Source organism: Ovis canadensis, chromosome 2 (assembly GCF_042477335.2).
Source record: "Ovis canadensis isolate MfBH-ARS-UI-01 breed Bighorn chromosome 2, ARS-UI_OviCan_v2, whole genome shotgun sequence".
Classification (NCBI taxonomy): domain Eukaryota; kingdom Metazoa; phylum Chordata; class Mammalia; order Artiodactyla; family Bovidae; genus Ovis; species Ovis canadensis.
The window spans coordinates 123,462,165-123,479,083 of NC_091246.1; the positions used below are offsets into that span (position 1 = coordinate 123,462,165).

Consider the following 16,919-nt stretch of genomic DNA (forward strand, 5'->3'; position numbering starts at 1 on the left):
ATGATCTTCGTTTTCTGAATGTTGAGCTTTAAGCCAACTTTTTCGCTCTCCTGTTTCACTTTCATCAAGAGGCTTTTAGTTCCTCTTCACTTTCTGCCATAAGGGTGGTGTCATCTGCATATCTGAGGTTATTGATATTTCTCCCAGCAATCTTGATTCCAGCTTGTGCTTCTTCCAGTCCAGCGTTTCTCATGATGTACTCTGCATAGAAGTTAAATATACAGCCTAGACGTACTCCTTTTCCTCTTTGGAACCTGTCTGTTGTTCCATGTCCAGTTCTAACTGTTGCTTCCTGACCTGCCTACGGGTTTCTCAAGAGGCAGGTCAGGTGGTCTGGTATTCCCATCTCTTGAAGAATTTTCTACAGTTTCTTGTGATCCACACAGTCCAAGGCTTTGGTATAGTCAATAAAGCAGAAATAGATTTTTTTTTTGGAACTCTCTTGCTTTTTTAATGATCCAGCGGATGTTGGCAATTTGATTTCTGGTTCCTGTGCCTTTCTGAAAACCGGCTTGAACATCAGGGAGTTCATGGTTCATGTATTGCTGAAGCCTGGTTTGGAGAATTTTGAGCATTACTTTACTAGCATGTGAGATGAGTGCAACTTTGCAGTAGTTTGAGCATTCTTTGGCATTGGCTTTCTTTGGGATTGGAATGAAAACTGACCTTTTCCAGTCCTGCGGCCACTGCTGAGTTTTCCAAATTTGCTGGCATATTGAGTGCAGCACTTTCACAGCATCATCTTTCAGGATTTGAAATAGCTCAATAGGAATTCCATCATCTCCACTAGCTTTGTTCGTAGTGATGCTTTCTAAGGCCCACTTGACTTCACATTCCAGGATGTCTGGCTCTAGGTGAGTGATCACACCATTGTGATTATCTGGATCATGATCTTTTTTGTATAGTTCTTCTGTGTATTCCTGCCACCTCTTCTTAATATCTTCTGCTTCTGTTAGGTCCAGACCATTTCTGTCCTTTATCGAGCCCATCTTTGCATGAAATGTTCCCTTGGTATCTCTAATTTTCTTGAAGAGATCTCTAGTCTTTCCCATTTTGTTGTTTTCCTCTATTTCTTTGCATTGATCGCTGAAGAAGGCTTTCTTATCTCTTCTTGCTATTCTTTGGAGCTCTACATTCAGATGCTTATATCTTTCCTTTTCTCCTTTGCTTTTTGCTTCTTTTCTTTTCACAGCTATTTGTAAGGCCTCCCCAGACAGCCATTTTGCTTTTTTGCATTTCTTTTCCATGGGGATGGTCTTGATCCCCGTTTCCTGTACAGTGTCATGAACCTCATTCCATAGTTCATCAGGCACTCTATCAGATCTAGGACCTTAAATCTATTTCCCACTTTCACTGCATAATCATAAGGGATTTGATTTCGGTCATACTTGAACAGTCGAGTGGTTTTCCCTACTTTCTTCAATTTTAGTCGGAATTTGGCAATAAGGAGTTCATGATCTGAGCCACAGTCAGCTCCTGGTCTTGTTTTTGTTGACTGTATAGAGCTTCTCAATCTTCGGCTGCAAAGAATGTATTCAATCTGATTTCGGTGTTGACCATCTGGTGATGTCCATGTGTAGAGTCTTCTCTTGTGTTGTTGGAAGAGGGTGTTTGCTATGACCAGTGCATTTTCTTGGCCAAACTCTATTAGTCTTTGCCCTGCTTCATTCCGTATTCCAGGCCAAATCTGCCTGTTACTCCAGGTGTTTCTTGACTTCCTACTTTTGCATTCCAGTCCCCTATAATGAAAAGGACATCTTTTTTGGGTGTTAGTTCTAAAAGGTCTTCTAGGTCTTCACAGAGCCGTTCAACTTCAGTTTCTTCAGCGTTACTGGTTGGGGCATAGGGTTAAATAACTGATATTGAATGGTTTGCCTTGGAGATGAACAGAGATCATTCTGTCATTTTTGAGATTGCATCCAAGTACTGCATTTCGGACTCTTTTATTGACCGTGATGGCTACTCCATTTCTTCTGAGGGATTCCTGCCCGCAGTAGTTGATATAATGGTCATCTGAGTTAAATTCACCCATTCCAGTCCATTTTAGTCCGCTGATTCCTAGATTGTCGAAGTTCACTCTTGCCATCTCCTGTTTGACCACTTCCAGTTTACCTTGATTCATGGAGCTGACATTCCAGGTTCCTATACAATATTGCTCTTTCCAGCCTCGGACCTTGCTTCTGTCACCAGTCACGTCCACAGCTGGGTATTGTTTTTGCTTTGGCTCCATCCATCTGGAGTTATTTCTCCACTGATCTCCACTAGCATATTGGGCACCTACCGACCTGGGGAGTTCCTCTTTCAGTATTCTATCATTTTGCCTTTTCATACTGTTCCTGGGGTTCTCAAGGCAAGAATACTGAAGTGGTTTGCCATTCCCTTCTCCAGTGGACCACATTCTGTCAGACCTCTCCACCATGACCCGCCCGTCTTGGGTGGCCCCATGGGGGTTTCATTGAATTAGGCAAGGCTGTGGTCCTAGTGTGATTCGATTGACTAATTTTCTGCGAGTATGGTTTCAGTGTGTCTGCCCTCTGATGCCCTCTTGCAACACCTACCATCTTACTTGGGTTTCTGTTACCTTGGACTTAATGTTGCACAAAGCCTCAAAGTTAGCCAGAGGTGAAAGCTGAAGGTTTTTTTAGGCCTTTCTTGACTGTGCAACAGACTTGGGAGTTTGCATAACTTCTAGATTTCTAGGAATTTGTTGGAGATTTTCAGAGTTCCCTACCGACATCTCATTCCTCAGCTTTTCTAGAAAATTTTTTTCTTAATGTATTGCCTCCCCCAAATATTTTATCCCCAACCTCTGACAGTTGAGATATGTAACAGTTGTCCTCGATTGATTTTCGGTAAAGACTTCAAGCTCTTCGCGTTGGAAAAGCTTTAAGTCAGGTTAAATAAAGGCAGCCTTTCTAATGGGGTCTGTCAGCAAACCATTAGAGAGGTCAACTATGATAGTTTTGGGGGAATCCATTCTGCCTTCTCCAGGGGCTGCCAGGCTGCTCATTTTCATGGGGACTTTGTGTCTGTTGGGTTTTTTTGTTCTTTGGCCACATTCTAGCATGTGGAGGCTTAGTTCCCAGTTGTATGTATGCGCTCAGTTATATCTGACTCTTTGTGACCCTACGGACTGAGGCCTGCTAGGCTTCTCTGTTCATAGCATTTTCCAGATAAGAATACTGGAGTGGGTTGCCATTTCCTCTTCCAAGGGATCTTCCCAGTGCAGCGATCAAACTTGCATCTCTTGATGTTTCCTGCTTTGGCAAGTGGATTCTTTACCACTGTGCCACCTAGGAATCTCCTTAGTTCCCTGACCAGGGCTCAAACCTGCACTCCTGCATTGCAAGTACAGAGTCTTAACCACTGGACTGTCAGGGAAATCTCTGGGCTTGTTGGTTTAAATTGCTAATTTAGAGCTGGGAGTAAAGGGTGGAAAAGATAAGAATAGGGAAGGTCAAAACACCACAAGGCTTTCTGTTTTTATTGAGACTACAGAATGCTTCCCAGATGGCTGCAAATTTTTGATTAATTCCTTTGTGTTGATTCTGATAATTTTTTCTTAGATGGAGGAGAGAATTTTTACTACTTTGTTGATGTCCTCCTTTTTGTAAACATGACGTTTTCCATGCATCTTTATGTGCCCCTGCCTTGTGGGAGCTTGAGTTTATTCAATTATCTCTTAAGCTTTTTAACTGTCAAAAATTGTTCCATTTTGTTTTGCTTTAGTTTAGATGGACAGAAATCTGAACAATACTGAAATAAATTTAATATAAAGTAATAATGATTTTTAGTTCATTCTCAATAATTGAATATCTGGGGAAAGTAAGGCACTTTCCCCATAAAAATGTGTAAAATATGAATATTGTGCATTCTCATTAGTGTTACTTATACTGATTTTTTTCTTTTTATGGCTCCCTCTTCTCTTTCTTCTTACTATTACCATGTTCATTTTTTACCTCCTTAGGCCACAGAGAATGCTGATGGGAGAACTATTTCCCTAATTTCCACGTAGTCAAGCTGATTGCCATGATGGGTGAGTTCCAACTAAAAGCATTTCTTATCTATAATTAAAGGATAATATGGGGTGAGGGCTTTCTGTGTGTGTGTGATAAGCTTCTTGGGAAGAAGTCTTATGATTTAGTACGTTTATATAATGTTTTACATTTATTTACTTAACAGTTTTGATTAAAGCACTTACTGTGTTGACTTTTACAGTTTTGGGATAACCAGTTTGTGCAGGACGTGAGGTGGACATTCAAAAGAAACTGTTAAGATGGATTGTGATTTTATTTTTTTTTTCCCCTCTCTCTTTCGTTTATTTACTTATTTTTTTTGGATTGGGATTTTCTTAGAGACTGATGCCAGATAAAATTCTTGGTAAAGAAACCTGACTTTTATTTATTTTTTTTTTTTATTTTGTCCTCTTTTTTATTATACACTTGGTGTGTTATTTACAGCCATAATCATACCCATTCATACACTTTTGTATCTTGCTTTTTTCTTTTTACTAAGCATTTTCTCATGTTTTACAGTATACTCATTTCTAATTTTTAATGGGTACATAACACACAATTCATTACCTTTGTATGTTTATTGACTGTTTCCCCAGACCAGGTGTTGGCAAACTATGGCCATGTGTTTGTAAATAAAGTTTTATTGGAATACAGGCATATCCATTCATTTACATACTGTCTACAATTATTTTTATTCTACAAACAGCATAGCTGAGAAGTTGTGAGAAAATCTATATGGCCTGAAAAACCTAAAATATTTCCTTTCTGGCACTTTCCAGAAAAACTTTTCTGACTCTTGCTTTAACTTTTAAAATACGTTTCTTTGCAACAATTAATTAAGAAAAAGTAGAAAAACTAGGTCTACTGAAGAAAGATGTTTTTAAGGTTCACACTGTCCGCTACCATTAATATCTCTCCTACAATAGTCTAGCTATGATACAGTATGGTGGTAGTAGTAAGAATAGGGAAAAAAAAAGGCCCAGTGCTCTTGTAGGTTAACACTTCTCTGGTCCCTATTAATCTAGATATGCAATTTTATACTCTGGGTGAGCATATTTTTAATTTTGATTTAAAGTTAACCAAAGAAGGAAGTAACATTAATTGTACCATGAAAACTAAAGTAAATTCTCCATTTCTGCAGACTAGCTGTAGTGACCAAAAGGCACAGAGAGAGTTCAGTAAGGGAAAGAGATGGTGGTCTCAAGAATGTCCTATCCTTCTGAACATACCATAGGCATAAACTTGTATATGACTATAATCAAACTGTCTCCAGGTGAGAAAGTTCTAGAGCAACTATCTTACTATTTTTTTTTTTAACAAAATAAATTCTATATGGGAAAGTTTTATTCTTCAAAAAAGAAAACTTCTGGAATGGGACCAGCTAAGTCAGCCCTGACTATCTCTGAGATAAAAGATGAACCAGGCTGATGGTTCTTAATCCAGGATAAGGATTCTTAATCGGGAAGGATAGGTGTCATCTTCTAAGCGAAATATTCTGAGGATCCGGCAGCATAAATCCGTCAGTGAGTTTGTAGTAGACTATTGTAGAGTCAGACTCCACTATAGCCAAAGTAAACGACATGGGCAAGTCAGGATCACCTTGCAATTTTCGCGATGCCTTCAAGATTTCCCTTATCCTGTTATGGCTGAGGGAAGCACTGATGGGTGTAGGTACCACAGTCTGTAACCCTTCTCCTTCTATCTCAGTACCAAGAAGGCAGATGAGCTGGAGATCTGGTAGTCCCACACAGTTTACTTCATGCCAGCTTTTACTCTCCATGAGGTCCAGGTAAACCAAGAACGCTATATAAACTTGGGTGGCATCTCCTATATCTAATTCCATCATTTCTAAATACTTAGGGTGCGTGCCCATCCAGGCGTCCTCGGGGGCCCACGGGTGGGCGCCGCTGCCGCCGCGATCGTCGCCCGGGCGCTCATCGCCTCAGCCCGCGGTCGGCTGGGACTCGCCGCGCTCCTCCATGCCCGGCCGTGCCGAAACCTGACTTTTAAAGATTGAGTAAATGCTGAGGAATGAATTGTTATATAATTATTCAACAGTGTAGTAATATAGATCAGTTCAGTCGCTCAGTCGTGTCCGACTCTTTGCGACCCCATGAATTGCAGCACGCCAGGCCTCCCTGTCCATCACCGTCTCCCGGAGTTCACTCAGACTCACGTCCATCAAGTCCGTGATGCCATCCAGCCACCTCATCCTCGGTCATCCCCTTCTCCTCCTGCCCCCAATCCCTCCCAGCATCAGAGTCTTTTCCAGTGAGTCAACTCTTCGCATGAGGTGGCTGAAGTACTGGAGCTTCAGCTTTAGCATCATTCCTTCCAAAGAAATCCCAGGGTTGATCTCCTTCAGAATGGACTGGTTGGATCTCCTTGCAGTCCAAGGGACTCTAAAGAGTCTTCTCCAAGACCATAGTTCAAAAGCATCAATTCTTCGGCGCTCAGCTTTCTTCACAGAAGATCTTCATGATCCAGATAATCACAATGATATGATCACTAATCTAGAGCCAGACATCTTGGAATGTGAAGTCAAGTGGGCCTTAGGAAGCATCACTACGAACAAAGCTAGTGGAGGTGATGAAATTCCAGTTGAGCTGTTTCAAATCCTGAAAGATGATGCTGTGAAAGTGCTGCACTCAATATGCCAGCAAATTTGGAAAACTCAGCAGTGGCCACAGGACTGGAAAAGGTCAATTTTCATTCCAATCCCAAAGAAAGGCAATGCCAAAGAATGCTCAAACTACCGCACAATTGCACTCATCTCACACGCTAGTAAAGTAATGCTCAAAATTCTCCAAACCAGGCTTCAGCAATACATGAACTGTGAACTCCCTGATGTTCAAGCTGGTTTTAGAAAAGGCAGAGGAACCAGAGATCAAATTGCCAACATCCGCTGGATCACGGAAAAAGCAAGAGAGTTCCAGAAAAATGTCTACTTCTGCTTTATTGACTATGCCAAAGCCTTTGACTGTGTGGATCACAAGAAACTGTAGAAAATTCTTCAAGAGATGGGAATACCAGACCACCTGACCTGCCTCTTGAGAAATCTATATGCAGGTCAGGAAGCAACAGTTAGAACTGGACATGAAACAACAGACTGGTTCAAAATAGGGAAAGGAGTATGTCAAGGCTGTATATTGCCACCCTGCTTATTTAACTTATATGCAGAGTACATCATGAGAAACACTGGGCTGGAAGAAACACAAGCTGGAATCAAGATTGCTGGGAGAAATATCAATAACCTCAGATGCAGATGACACCACCCTTATGGCAGAAAGTGAAGAGGAGCTAAAAAGCCTCCTGATGAAAGTGAAAGAGGAGAGCGAAAAGTTGGCTTAAAGCTCAACATTCAGAAAACGAAGATCATGGCATGTGGTCCCATCACTTCATGGGAAATAGATGGGGAAACAGTGGAAACAGTGTCAGACTTTATTTTTTTGGGCTCCAAAATCACTGCAGCTGGTGATTGCAGCCATGAAATTAAGAGAAGCTTACTCCTTGGAAGAAAAGTTATGACCAGCCTAGATAGTATATTCAAAAGCAGAGACATTACTTTGCCGACTAAGGTCCGTCTAGTCAAGGCTATGGTTTTTCCAGTGGTCATGTATGGATGTGAGAGTGATATAGATAGACTAAGGAAAATAGCTGCATAAAAATAATGAATCATGAAACTTTATAACAGAATAGAGGAGTAAATCATTGGTGTTCAAGGAGGATATGCTTTACAACTCTTGTGAGTTTTCTGTGGTTAATGGAAAGGAAGGCCAAAGTATGGGAATGGATTGTGGGGGATAAGTTTATATATCTTTTTGTTTTCTTCTGTACTTTCTTTTTTCCCCCCTCTTTTCTCCTTGGAGTTGAGGGTTCCAATGTGAGGCAGGGATTGGACAGGGAAAAACTAGAAAGAAGTGGAGCAAATGGCCCATCCCATCCTAATGGGGAAAAATAGACCGTGTTTGGAAGCTCAGGTTTTAAACTTAGACCAGTATCTTATACAGATATCTTAAATCTGACCTGTATTTGCCGATGTTTGTCTTTGTCACAGTGTTCCTCTCCCTTGCTTAACAGAGCCATTATTCACTTTTACATGTATATCGATGACAGTGGCGCCAGAGAGCTTAAATCTGTCCACGTGCTTTCCTGGAGGCCAGCACACTTTGAGTGTGTCTGTTGTGGCAGATGTGCAGGCACAGCCCCCAGCTTCCTGCTTTTTAAATATCTCCTCCGCCTGTAGCCAGGAGCGCAGCGCCGCAGGCGGTCCCGGGGCTCCGCTTCAGTCACCTCACCTCCAGCTGTGAATTGGAACTTTTACTGAATTCATACCAGCTTTTCGTTTTTGTTGCTGCCACCATAGTGTGCAAAGAACAGTCATGGCTTAAAAACATTTACAGAGGTTGTCTCACGAAACTATGAATAGCTAAAAGGATGCATCACAGATACTTGAATTTTAATTGAAGATTTTCTCTTGTAAATAGTTTCTTATGTGTAATGAATTAACCATAAAAGGTAATAAGTTAAGCATTTCTGATAAGTCTTTTATTTGGAATTATTACCGCCCAAACATTTTCTGGGTTTGTGCTCAACAACCAAATGTCCTCTTAATGTGTGTCGGAAATCCACTGCTGCTTTTGTGTGGCTCCTGGTCAGACTGCGGGGTCCTCTGAGCAGCCTCTCTGCCAGATAGATCAACTCATGATCCTGTGACGGTTATAACCTGTCCAATCTTCCTGGTACCTGTCACCACCGTAGAGATTCTTAATAGAGTAAAATGGTCTAAGAATGGTTAGAACAGTGCTTGTAGTGTATGGTCAACACTTGGCTTGATCCTTTGGGCATTTGTTAGCTTACATCTTATCAAAAGCAAGTTTCCCGTTGGGTATTTATATAGCATCTGATTCTCCTTCAAACCAGAAAAAAGGAGGAGCTCGGTTAAGTAACCCTTCAGTTGTATGTCATCTCCCTGAGAAGTTACTTTTATTCAGTGACTCTGTCTACTTTTTTACATGTACTATGGAAAATGGTATTCATTTCTTTAAACTCAGTGTATGTAATATATATATATACTGAGTATATGTTACATATACTGAGTTAATATATGTAAACATGATAAGAGATTTAAGCCAAAGCCTTCCCAAGAATTTATTTTGCTGTTATAATATTAAACATGTAATGTTGAACATGAAATATTGTGAAAATGCCTAAATTCACATGCTTAAAGGCGAAAGTAATTAGGACATAGATACGTGTAAGTATTAAAAGTTTTCCTCTCCCCAGTGTAGAATTGCGGGTCTTTCTTTTCATAAGAAAGTTATATCAGATAATTTCTTTCCAATTCATAGTATTTTCAGATTATTCTTTTTCTAAGGAAGGATTTATATTTTATCAATAAGTGACATAGTCTGGCTTGGACCCACATACAGCACACATGTTGTAGTTACATTAGACCCATTTGGCTCAGTTACTGTTTGGCTAAGCTAATATTATATAGAAATTTTATTTCACAAACAATACTTTTTGAAGGATTAAAATTTTCTCTGGACCTGGAATTTGTTAACAAAACCTTTGGAGCCATGATTTTAATTTTAATATGCAAGTAGTTTCACTATAGAACAGAATATATTGAGTGTTGTAAAAAAATTAAATGTTAGAGAAATAAGCTGTTTGTGTGTTTGAAAGACTGATAAAGCCATTGACTTGCCAGATCCTTTTTAATGATCTCCCTTTACAGGGTAAAGCATGTTTTAATTACTACTGCTCTGGAACATAAATTGTTGTTACCAAAATGGTTACATTGTAAAATGTAAGCTGTAAAGTCCCATAGTTCCTTTATTTACCAACTGTTGATTATCATTAGTAGAATTTTTTTACTAGTGAAAAATCAATAAAATTGTCCAGAGGTCATATAATTATCATTACTAGGATGCTCATGCTTATATAGTCTTAGAAAGAAATCTTTGATATATTTGGAAAAGATTAAAAGTTCATGGTTCATGATCGTTTCAGTTTTACGGATTCAGTAATTTTTCTTGCATTGATACCTTTTAAGTTGTTAGTGGTTGAGGTCATTAGTCTGTTAATGTAGTCTTGTTGAACCTTATGGTGAAGGTATTAAAAAAAAACCACATCCAAATATCAGTAGGCCTTTATCTACAGATACAGCTTTTCTTTGTTCCTGACTTGAGGTACTGATGAAAGAGAAAAACTCTGGGAGGAATTCTGTATTTTAAACATAAATGCTAAATTATGACAGTATTTTGAGAAAGGTGTTTATTTTTTCCCCACTTGTTTTAATTAAGATTTTAGATGTCTTATTGATGTTTTGTTTAGGAGTCATAGAAAAGAATTTGTTATAACAGGGTTGTTTTGACCCATATCCTAGAATGTTACATCAGGAGAAGAGTCAGAACGACTGTACTTGCCTTATAAATGTCTTGTGTGAACACCTAGTGTGAGGCAGGTGCTTGATATAGTGCAGTTTTAAGTTACTTATGTTCAGTTTTTAAATAGCTAAGCGTTTCTTTCACCAAAATAACAAATGCAGGCCTTGAATGTGTTCTAGATGCATTAAGTTTTATTATAAATTTTATATTGATGTCTATGATAAATGCATATTGAAATCACAGTTCTGTGTGTGTTTTATTTTAAAAATACCTAGATGATCAGCAAGCTTTGAACTCAATCATGCAAGATTTGGCTGTTCTTCATAAGGCCAGTCGACCAGCATTATCCTTACAGGAAACCAGAAAAACAAAATCCTCATCACCAAAAAAGCAGGTATTTGTCTCAGTAATATATTAATAAACATATACTGTTCTGTGAATTATTTTCTTTGGGTATCCTAATTGTATAGAGGATTTGTTTGAAGTGATTCGCTTTCATACTTTTGAATCAAGTATTTTGTTGTCATACATTTTTCTGTAAGGGTGTCAGTTCTTTTAAAGGATAGTTTCATTTGCGGTAGCTTCCCTCTAGAGTAGATATCTCATCCAATTCCTAAGGCATGTGACACGTGCAAGTGGCTTTCATTTAAACAATTGGCTATTCTCTGTATTTACAGGTGAAGACAATCTTATTCTTATACTTGAGGTTCATCTGGAACATCTAACATAGAAAGTGGAAATGTGGTTTTCTGTATTGCTCTCTAACAGAGTTAGTAAATGTCACATGCTGGGGATCCCATCACTGATAGATCTTGGTGTTCTTTCCTGTTGAGCCCAGATTAAGCAACCTAATTCTCTCAACTCAGCTCTTGGGTAGAAGCTGTCGGTTGGTTGGAGTTGACGCTGATTGAAATCTCCTTCCCCCTCTGCTCTATCTTAAATGAATGACTAAAAAGAAAAGTGATTTAGAAATTCTGGGAATTTTATCTGATCTCTGTTATGACTTATCATTTCATTCCAGAATGATGTTCGAGTCAAATTTGAACACAGAGGAGAAAAAAGGTAAGAAAGGGAGCATTATATGTCAGTTCATTGATTTAATCAAATGCATTGCCTACTTAAGATATTAGAGGTTCTTTTTAGATTTTAATATAGGTTCTCGTGGCTTACGGATTGAGAATGGAATAGTCTTTGTTAGTAACTGTAATGTGTACTTGTACTTAAGATAGAATCTTATCAAATTTCAGGCTACAAGCATCAGAAGTGAATCATGTTTTTACTTTGCAGTATTAGGAAATAACTAAGGTCATTGTGTAATGCAGCTTTAACTATTACCTTTTAAGAATATTTTTACTCAGTGGATATTAAATATTTTTCTCCTTATAATTCTGTCATCTCTTCAGATACTGTACAGATTTTAGGTGTATGGACTTATATTCACAATTTTGAGTATTCTGAAAAAACTTGAATCATTTGACCTGTATTTAATTAGTAACATTGAGAAAAGTGTTGGACTGATGACTATAAATTATTTAGCAAAGGTGGAAGACTATCCTTCAACTGGGCGTTTGTATCTCAGTAGAATGGTAGAAATGGTCACAGTGGTAGGTGGTTGACAACAGAATTGCTGACAAGACCTTGTAGAAGTTAAAGAAGATAGACTTTTATTTCAGTTATTAGTGTCTCATTAATATAATGAAAGATCTGTCCATCTTAAGGATTTTAAAAAGCTCACAGATCATATAACCTGAAGATGTAAAAACGTTTTACACAGAGATTTGGTGGGGGAAAAAAAAAAAAACCAAACAGGTGGAAAGTCTTCCCTGGCAGTCCAGTGGTTAAGATTGCACATGCCAAGACTGTGGATTTGATTCTGGTCAGGGAGCTAAGATCCTACATGCCTTAGGGCCAAAAAACCAAAACATAAACAGAAGCAGTATTGTAACAAATTCAATAAGGACTTTAAAAGATAAGTGAATAAGTAAACTGAAAGAAAAGAAGGGAGTAGGGGATGCAGACACATTATACAGGTATTGTTCTGCCTGCTTTTTCCCGTTTACAATGTTTATGGACATATTCTCAATTTTTTTTTTTAGTTCATTGAGGACTGATTATTGAGTACTTACTATATGCTGGGCTATAAAGGGAATAAAGTTAAGTGAAATATGCACGATGCCTCCTGTTACAAATCTTACAAGTCTAGCAGATAGTCTCCAAGCTTAGAGGCATGGTCCCTAGGGGCAACACAAGGCAGTCCTTTGTGAAATAAGAAAATTCTAGGATTAAAAAATTTTAATTCTTTAAAAATATTTATTTGGGGACATGTATGCTTACATGATATGTGTGTGTGTGTGTGCGCATGCACGTGCACTCAGAAATACGGAGCTGATAACAGTTCAGAAATCAAAACTTGGATCCCCAAGGAACGTCGACATTCTAGGAATCAGCGGACTAAAACGGACTGGAATGTGTGAATTTAACTCAGATGACCGTTATATCTACTACTGAGGGCAGGAATCCCTCAGAAGAAATGGAGTAGCCATCATGGTCAACAAAAGAGTCCAAAATGCAGTACTTGGATGCAATCTCAAAAACGACAGAATGATCTCTGTTCGTCTGCAAGGCAAACCATTTAATATCACAGTAATCCAAGTCTATGCCCCAACCAGTAACGCTGAAGAAACTGAAGTTGAACGGTTCTATGAAGACCTACAAGACCTTTCAGAACTAACACCCAAGAAAGATGTCCTTTTCATTATAGGGGACTGGAATGCAAAAGTAGGAAGTCAAGAAACACCTGGAGAAACAGGCAAGTTTGGCCTTGGAATACGGAATGAAGCAGGGCAAAGACTAATAGAGTTTGGCCAAGAAAATGCACTGGTCATAGCAAACACCTTCTTCCAACAACACAAGAGAAGACTCTACACATGGACATCACCAGATGGTCAACACTGAAATCAGATTGATTATATTCTTTGCAGCCAAAGATTGAGAAGCTCTATACAGTCAACAAAAACAAGACCAGGAGCTGACTGTGCCTCAGATCATGAACTCCTTATTGCCAAATTCCGACTAAAATTGAAGAAAGTAGGGAAAACCGCTAGACCAATCGGGTATGACCTAAATCAAATCCCTTATGATTATGCAGTGGAAGTGAGAAATAGATTTAAGGGCCTAGATCTGATAGAGTGCCTGATGAACTATGGAATGAGGTTCGTGACATTGTACAGGAGACAGGAATCAAGACTATCCCCATGGAAAAGAAATGCAAAAAAGCAAAATGGCTGTCTGGGGAGGCCTTACAAATAGCTGTGAAAAGAAGAGAGGCGAAAAGCAAAGGAGAAGAGGAAAGATATAAGCATCTGAATGCAGAGTTCCAAAGAATAGCAAGAAGAGATAAGAAAGCCTTCCTTAGCGATCAATGCAAAGAAATAGAGGAAAACAAAAGAATGGGAAAGACTAGAGATCTCTTCAAGAAAATTAGAGATCCTAAGGGAACATTTCATGCAAAGATGGGCTCGATAAAGGACAGAAATAGTCTGGACCTAACAGAAGCAGAAGATATTAAGAAGAGGTGGCAAGAATACACAGAAGAACTGTACAAAAAAGATCTTCACGACCCAGATAATCATGATGATGTGATCACTAATCTAGAGCCAGACATCTTGGAATGTGAAGTCAAGTGGGCCTTAGAGAGCATCACTACGAACAAAGCTAGTGGAGGTGATGGAATTCCAGTTGAGCTATTTCAAATCCTAAAAGATGATGCTGTGAAAGTGCTGCACTCAATATGCCAGCAAATTTGGAAAACTCAGCAATGGCCACAGGACTGGAAAAGGTCAGTTCTCATTCCAATCCCAAAGAAAGGCAATGCCAAGGAATGCTCAAACTACTGCACAATTGTACTCATCTCACACGCTTGTAAAGTAATGCTCAAAATTCTCCAAACCAGGCTTCAGCAATACATGAACTGTGAACTCCCTGATGTTCAAGCTGGTTTTAGAAAAGGCAGAGGAACCAGAGATCAAATTGCCAACATCTGCTGGATCATGGAAAAAGCAAGAGAGTTCCAGAAAAACATCTATTTCTGCTTTATTGACTATGCCAAAGCCTTTGACTGTGTGGATTACAATAAACTGTGGAAAATTCTGAAAGTAATGGGAATACCAGACTACCTGACCTGCCTCTTGAGAAACCTGCAGGTCAGGAAACAACAGTTAGAACTGGACATGGAACAACAGACTGGTTCCAAATAGGAAAAGGAGTACGTCAAGGCTGTATATTGTCACCCTGCTTATTTAACTTATATGCAGAGTACATCATGAGAAACGCTGGATTGGAAGAAACACAAGCTGGAATCAAGATCGCCAGGAGAAATATCAATAACCTCAGATATGCAGATGACACCACCCTTATGGCAGAAAGTGAAGAGGAGCTAAAAAGCCTCTTGATGAAAGTGAAAGAGGAGAGGGAAAAAGTTGGCTTAAAGCGCAACATTCAGAAAACGAAGGTCATGGCATCTGGTCCCATCACTTCATGGGAAATAGATGGGGAAACAGTGGAAACAGTGGCAGACTTAATATTTTGGGGCTCCGCTGCAGATGGTGACTGCAGCCATGAAATTAAAAGACGCTTACTCCTTGGAAAAAAAGTTATGACCAACCTAGAAAGTATATTCAAAAGCAGAGACATTACTTTGCCAACTAAGGTCCGTCTAGTCAAAGCTGTGGTTTTTCCAGTGGTCATGTATGGATGTGAGAGTTGGACTGTGAAGAAGGCTGAGGGCCGAAGAATTGATGCTTTTGAACTGTGGTGCTGGAAAACACTCTTGAGAGTCCCTTGGACTGCAAGGTGATCCATCCAGTCCATTCTGATGGAGATCAGCCCTGGGATTTCTTTGGAAGGAATGATGCTAAAGCTGAGACTCCAGTACTTTGGCCACCACATGCGAAGAGTTGACTTACTGGAAAAGACTCTGATGCTGGGAGGGATTGGGGGCAGGAGCAGAAGGGGACGACAGAGGATGAGATGGCTGGATGGCATCACTGACTCGATGGACGTGAGTCTGAGTGAACTCCGGGAGTTGGCGATGGACAGGGAGGCCTGGTGTGCTGCGATTCATGGGGTCACAAAGAGTCAGACACAACTGAGCGAGTGAACTGAGCTGAACTGAAAGAACCACTTTATTTTTTTACCAGTGTCATCGTATGGCTATGACATAGTTAAGGTTAATCATTTTCCAAAATGAATTTTACATTGTTATTAAATATAAAAAACAGTGCAAATTATAAACTGCAGAGTATTTTGGTAATTTCCTTTTTATAGTTTTTATTAGGCTAGAAGAGACTTCAGAATTCTTGAACCTTGTGTTAAAATGTTAGTGTACCTGATCAGAAATAATTGTAATGTTTAAGTAAAGTGAATATTTATATTTTAACTTGATTTTGTATTTCTGTATTCAGGAGGTAACTGTTACAAGTAAGTTATTTAACTGTTCATAAGAAAATAAAATATATTAAAATTCTGTTTACATAGAATCCTTCAGTTCCCCAGACCAGTTAAACTGGAAGACCTGAGATCTAAAGCGAAAATTGCCTTTGGACAGTCTATGGATCTGCATTATACCAATAATGAGGTAAACATGTGCACATTAACTTTCAATAATTCTGTTTTAGGAAAAGTAGTGTGTTTATTTAAGAGGTTGTTTTAGGATGGTTGTGCTTTTATTTGGGCATTGATAAGGATGTGTTAATTTAGAGGAATAAGATATCAGTAGTAAGTTTTAACTCATTAAAATGGATCTTTTCATTGTGGAGTGTACTGAAAGGTGCTGCTGTGCCACAGTTGAGAGTCTGTTAGAGGAGGAAATGCTTGTATTGCCTGGAAGTTTGCTGTCTGTTTATGTTTTGGTTTTCTTCTTTGTTCTTTACTGATGAACTCTTTCTTTCCTTTTCATGCTGTATACTTTTCTGCAGAGACAACAGGGCTTTGGTAGTTGGACCGTTTAGTTAAAACTTAAAGGATTGCTTTCATGCTGCTAAGATTTTCATGCTGTGAATAGATTGTTAGTTTATGTTTGGGAGTCAGTATGTAATCTCAGTATGACACTAAGGAGCTCTGTGTTCTGGGGAATCCCTTTTGAACCTTCTGTAAAATTTGGATTGCAAATCTCTGAGATTTCTTTCAGATCCTATGATCTCAGATCAAGATCTTGAGATTTAAAAATTTCTAGGGACAGTTTAGTTAATTGGTTAATTTATTTTCTTTTCCCTCTCAGAAATATCTGTTGAATTTGCAAGGCATGATGGTTATGATTTATGAATTGCAGCCCCTAATGGAGTTTATAGACTTGTATTAGAAATAGACAGTTAATAACTGAATTGTTTAGATATGTGAGTTCTTTGAAGGAAATGCATAAAATATTATGATAAAGGATAAAGGCAAGGGCAGTATATGTCTTATTTAGTTAGTACTAAGGAAGAGCTAAATGAGGTCATAGTATTTAATTGTT

The 16,919-nt window shown here is 38.9% G+C and overlaps 1 protein-coding gene and 1 pseudogene across 1 annotated transcript in view; one reads left to right on the plus strand and one right to left on the minus strand.

The window, feature by feature from the left end:
* Nucleotides 1-16,919, plus strand: part of MAP3K2 (mitogen-activated protein kinase kinase kinase 2) — a 94,117-nt gene that overhangs the window by 47,542 nt on the left and 29,656 nt on the right. The window contains exons 2-5 of the mRNA XM_069576887.1: nucleotides 3,968-4,036; nucleotides 10,684-10,802; nucleotides 11,430-11,470; nucleotides 15,944-16,043. Of these exons, the coding sequence (XP_069432988.1) occupies nucleotides 4,030-4,036; nucleotides 10,684-10,802; nucleotides 11,430-11,470; nucleotides 15,944-16,043 (267 nt within the window). The 5' untranslated portion in view covers nucleotides 3,968-4,029. The remainder of the gene's footprint in view (nucleotides 1-3,967; nucleotides 4,037-10,683; nucleotides 10,803-11,429; nucleotides 11,471-15,943; nucleotides 16,044-16,919) is intronic.
* On the minus strand, nucleotides 4,640-5,997 carry LOC138433749 (tRNA-splicing endonuclease subunit Sen15 pseudogene; annotated as a pseudogene).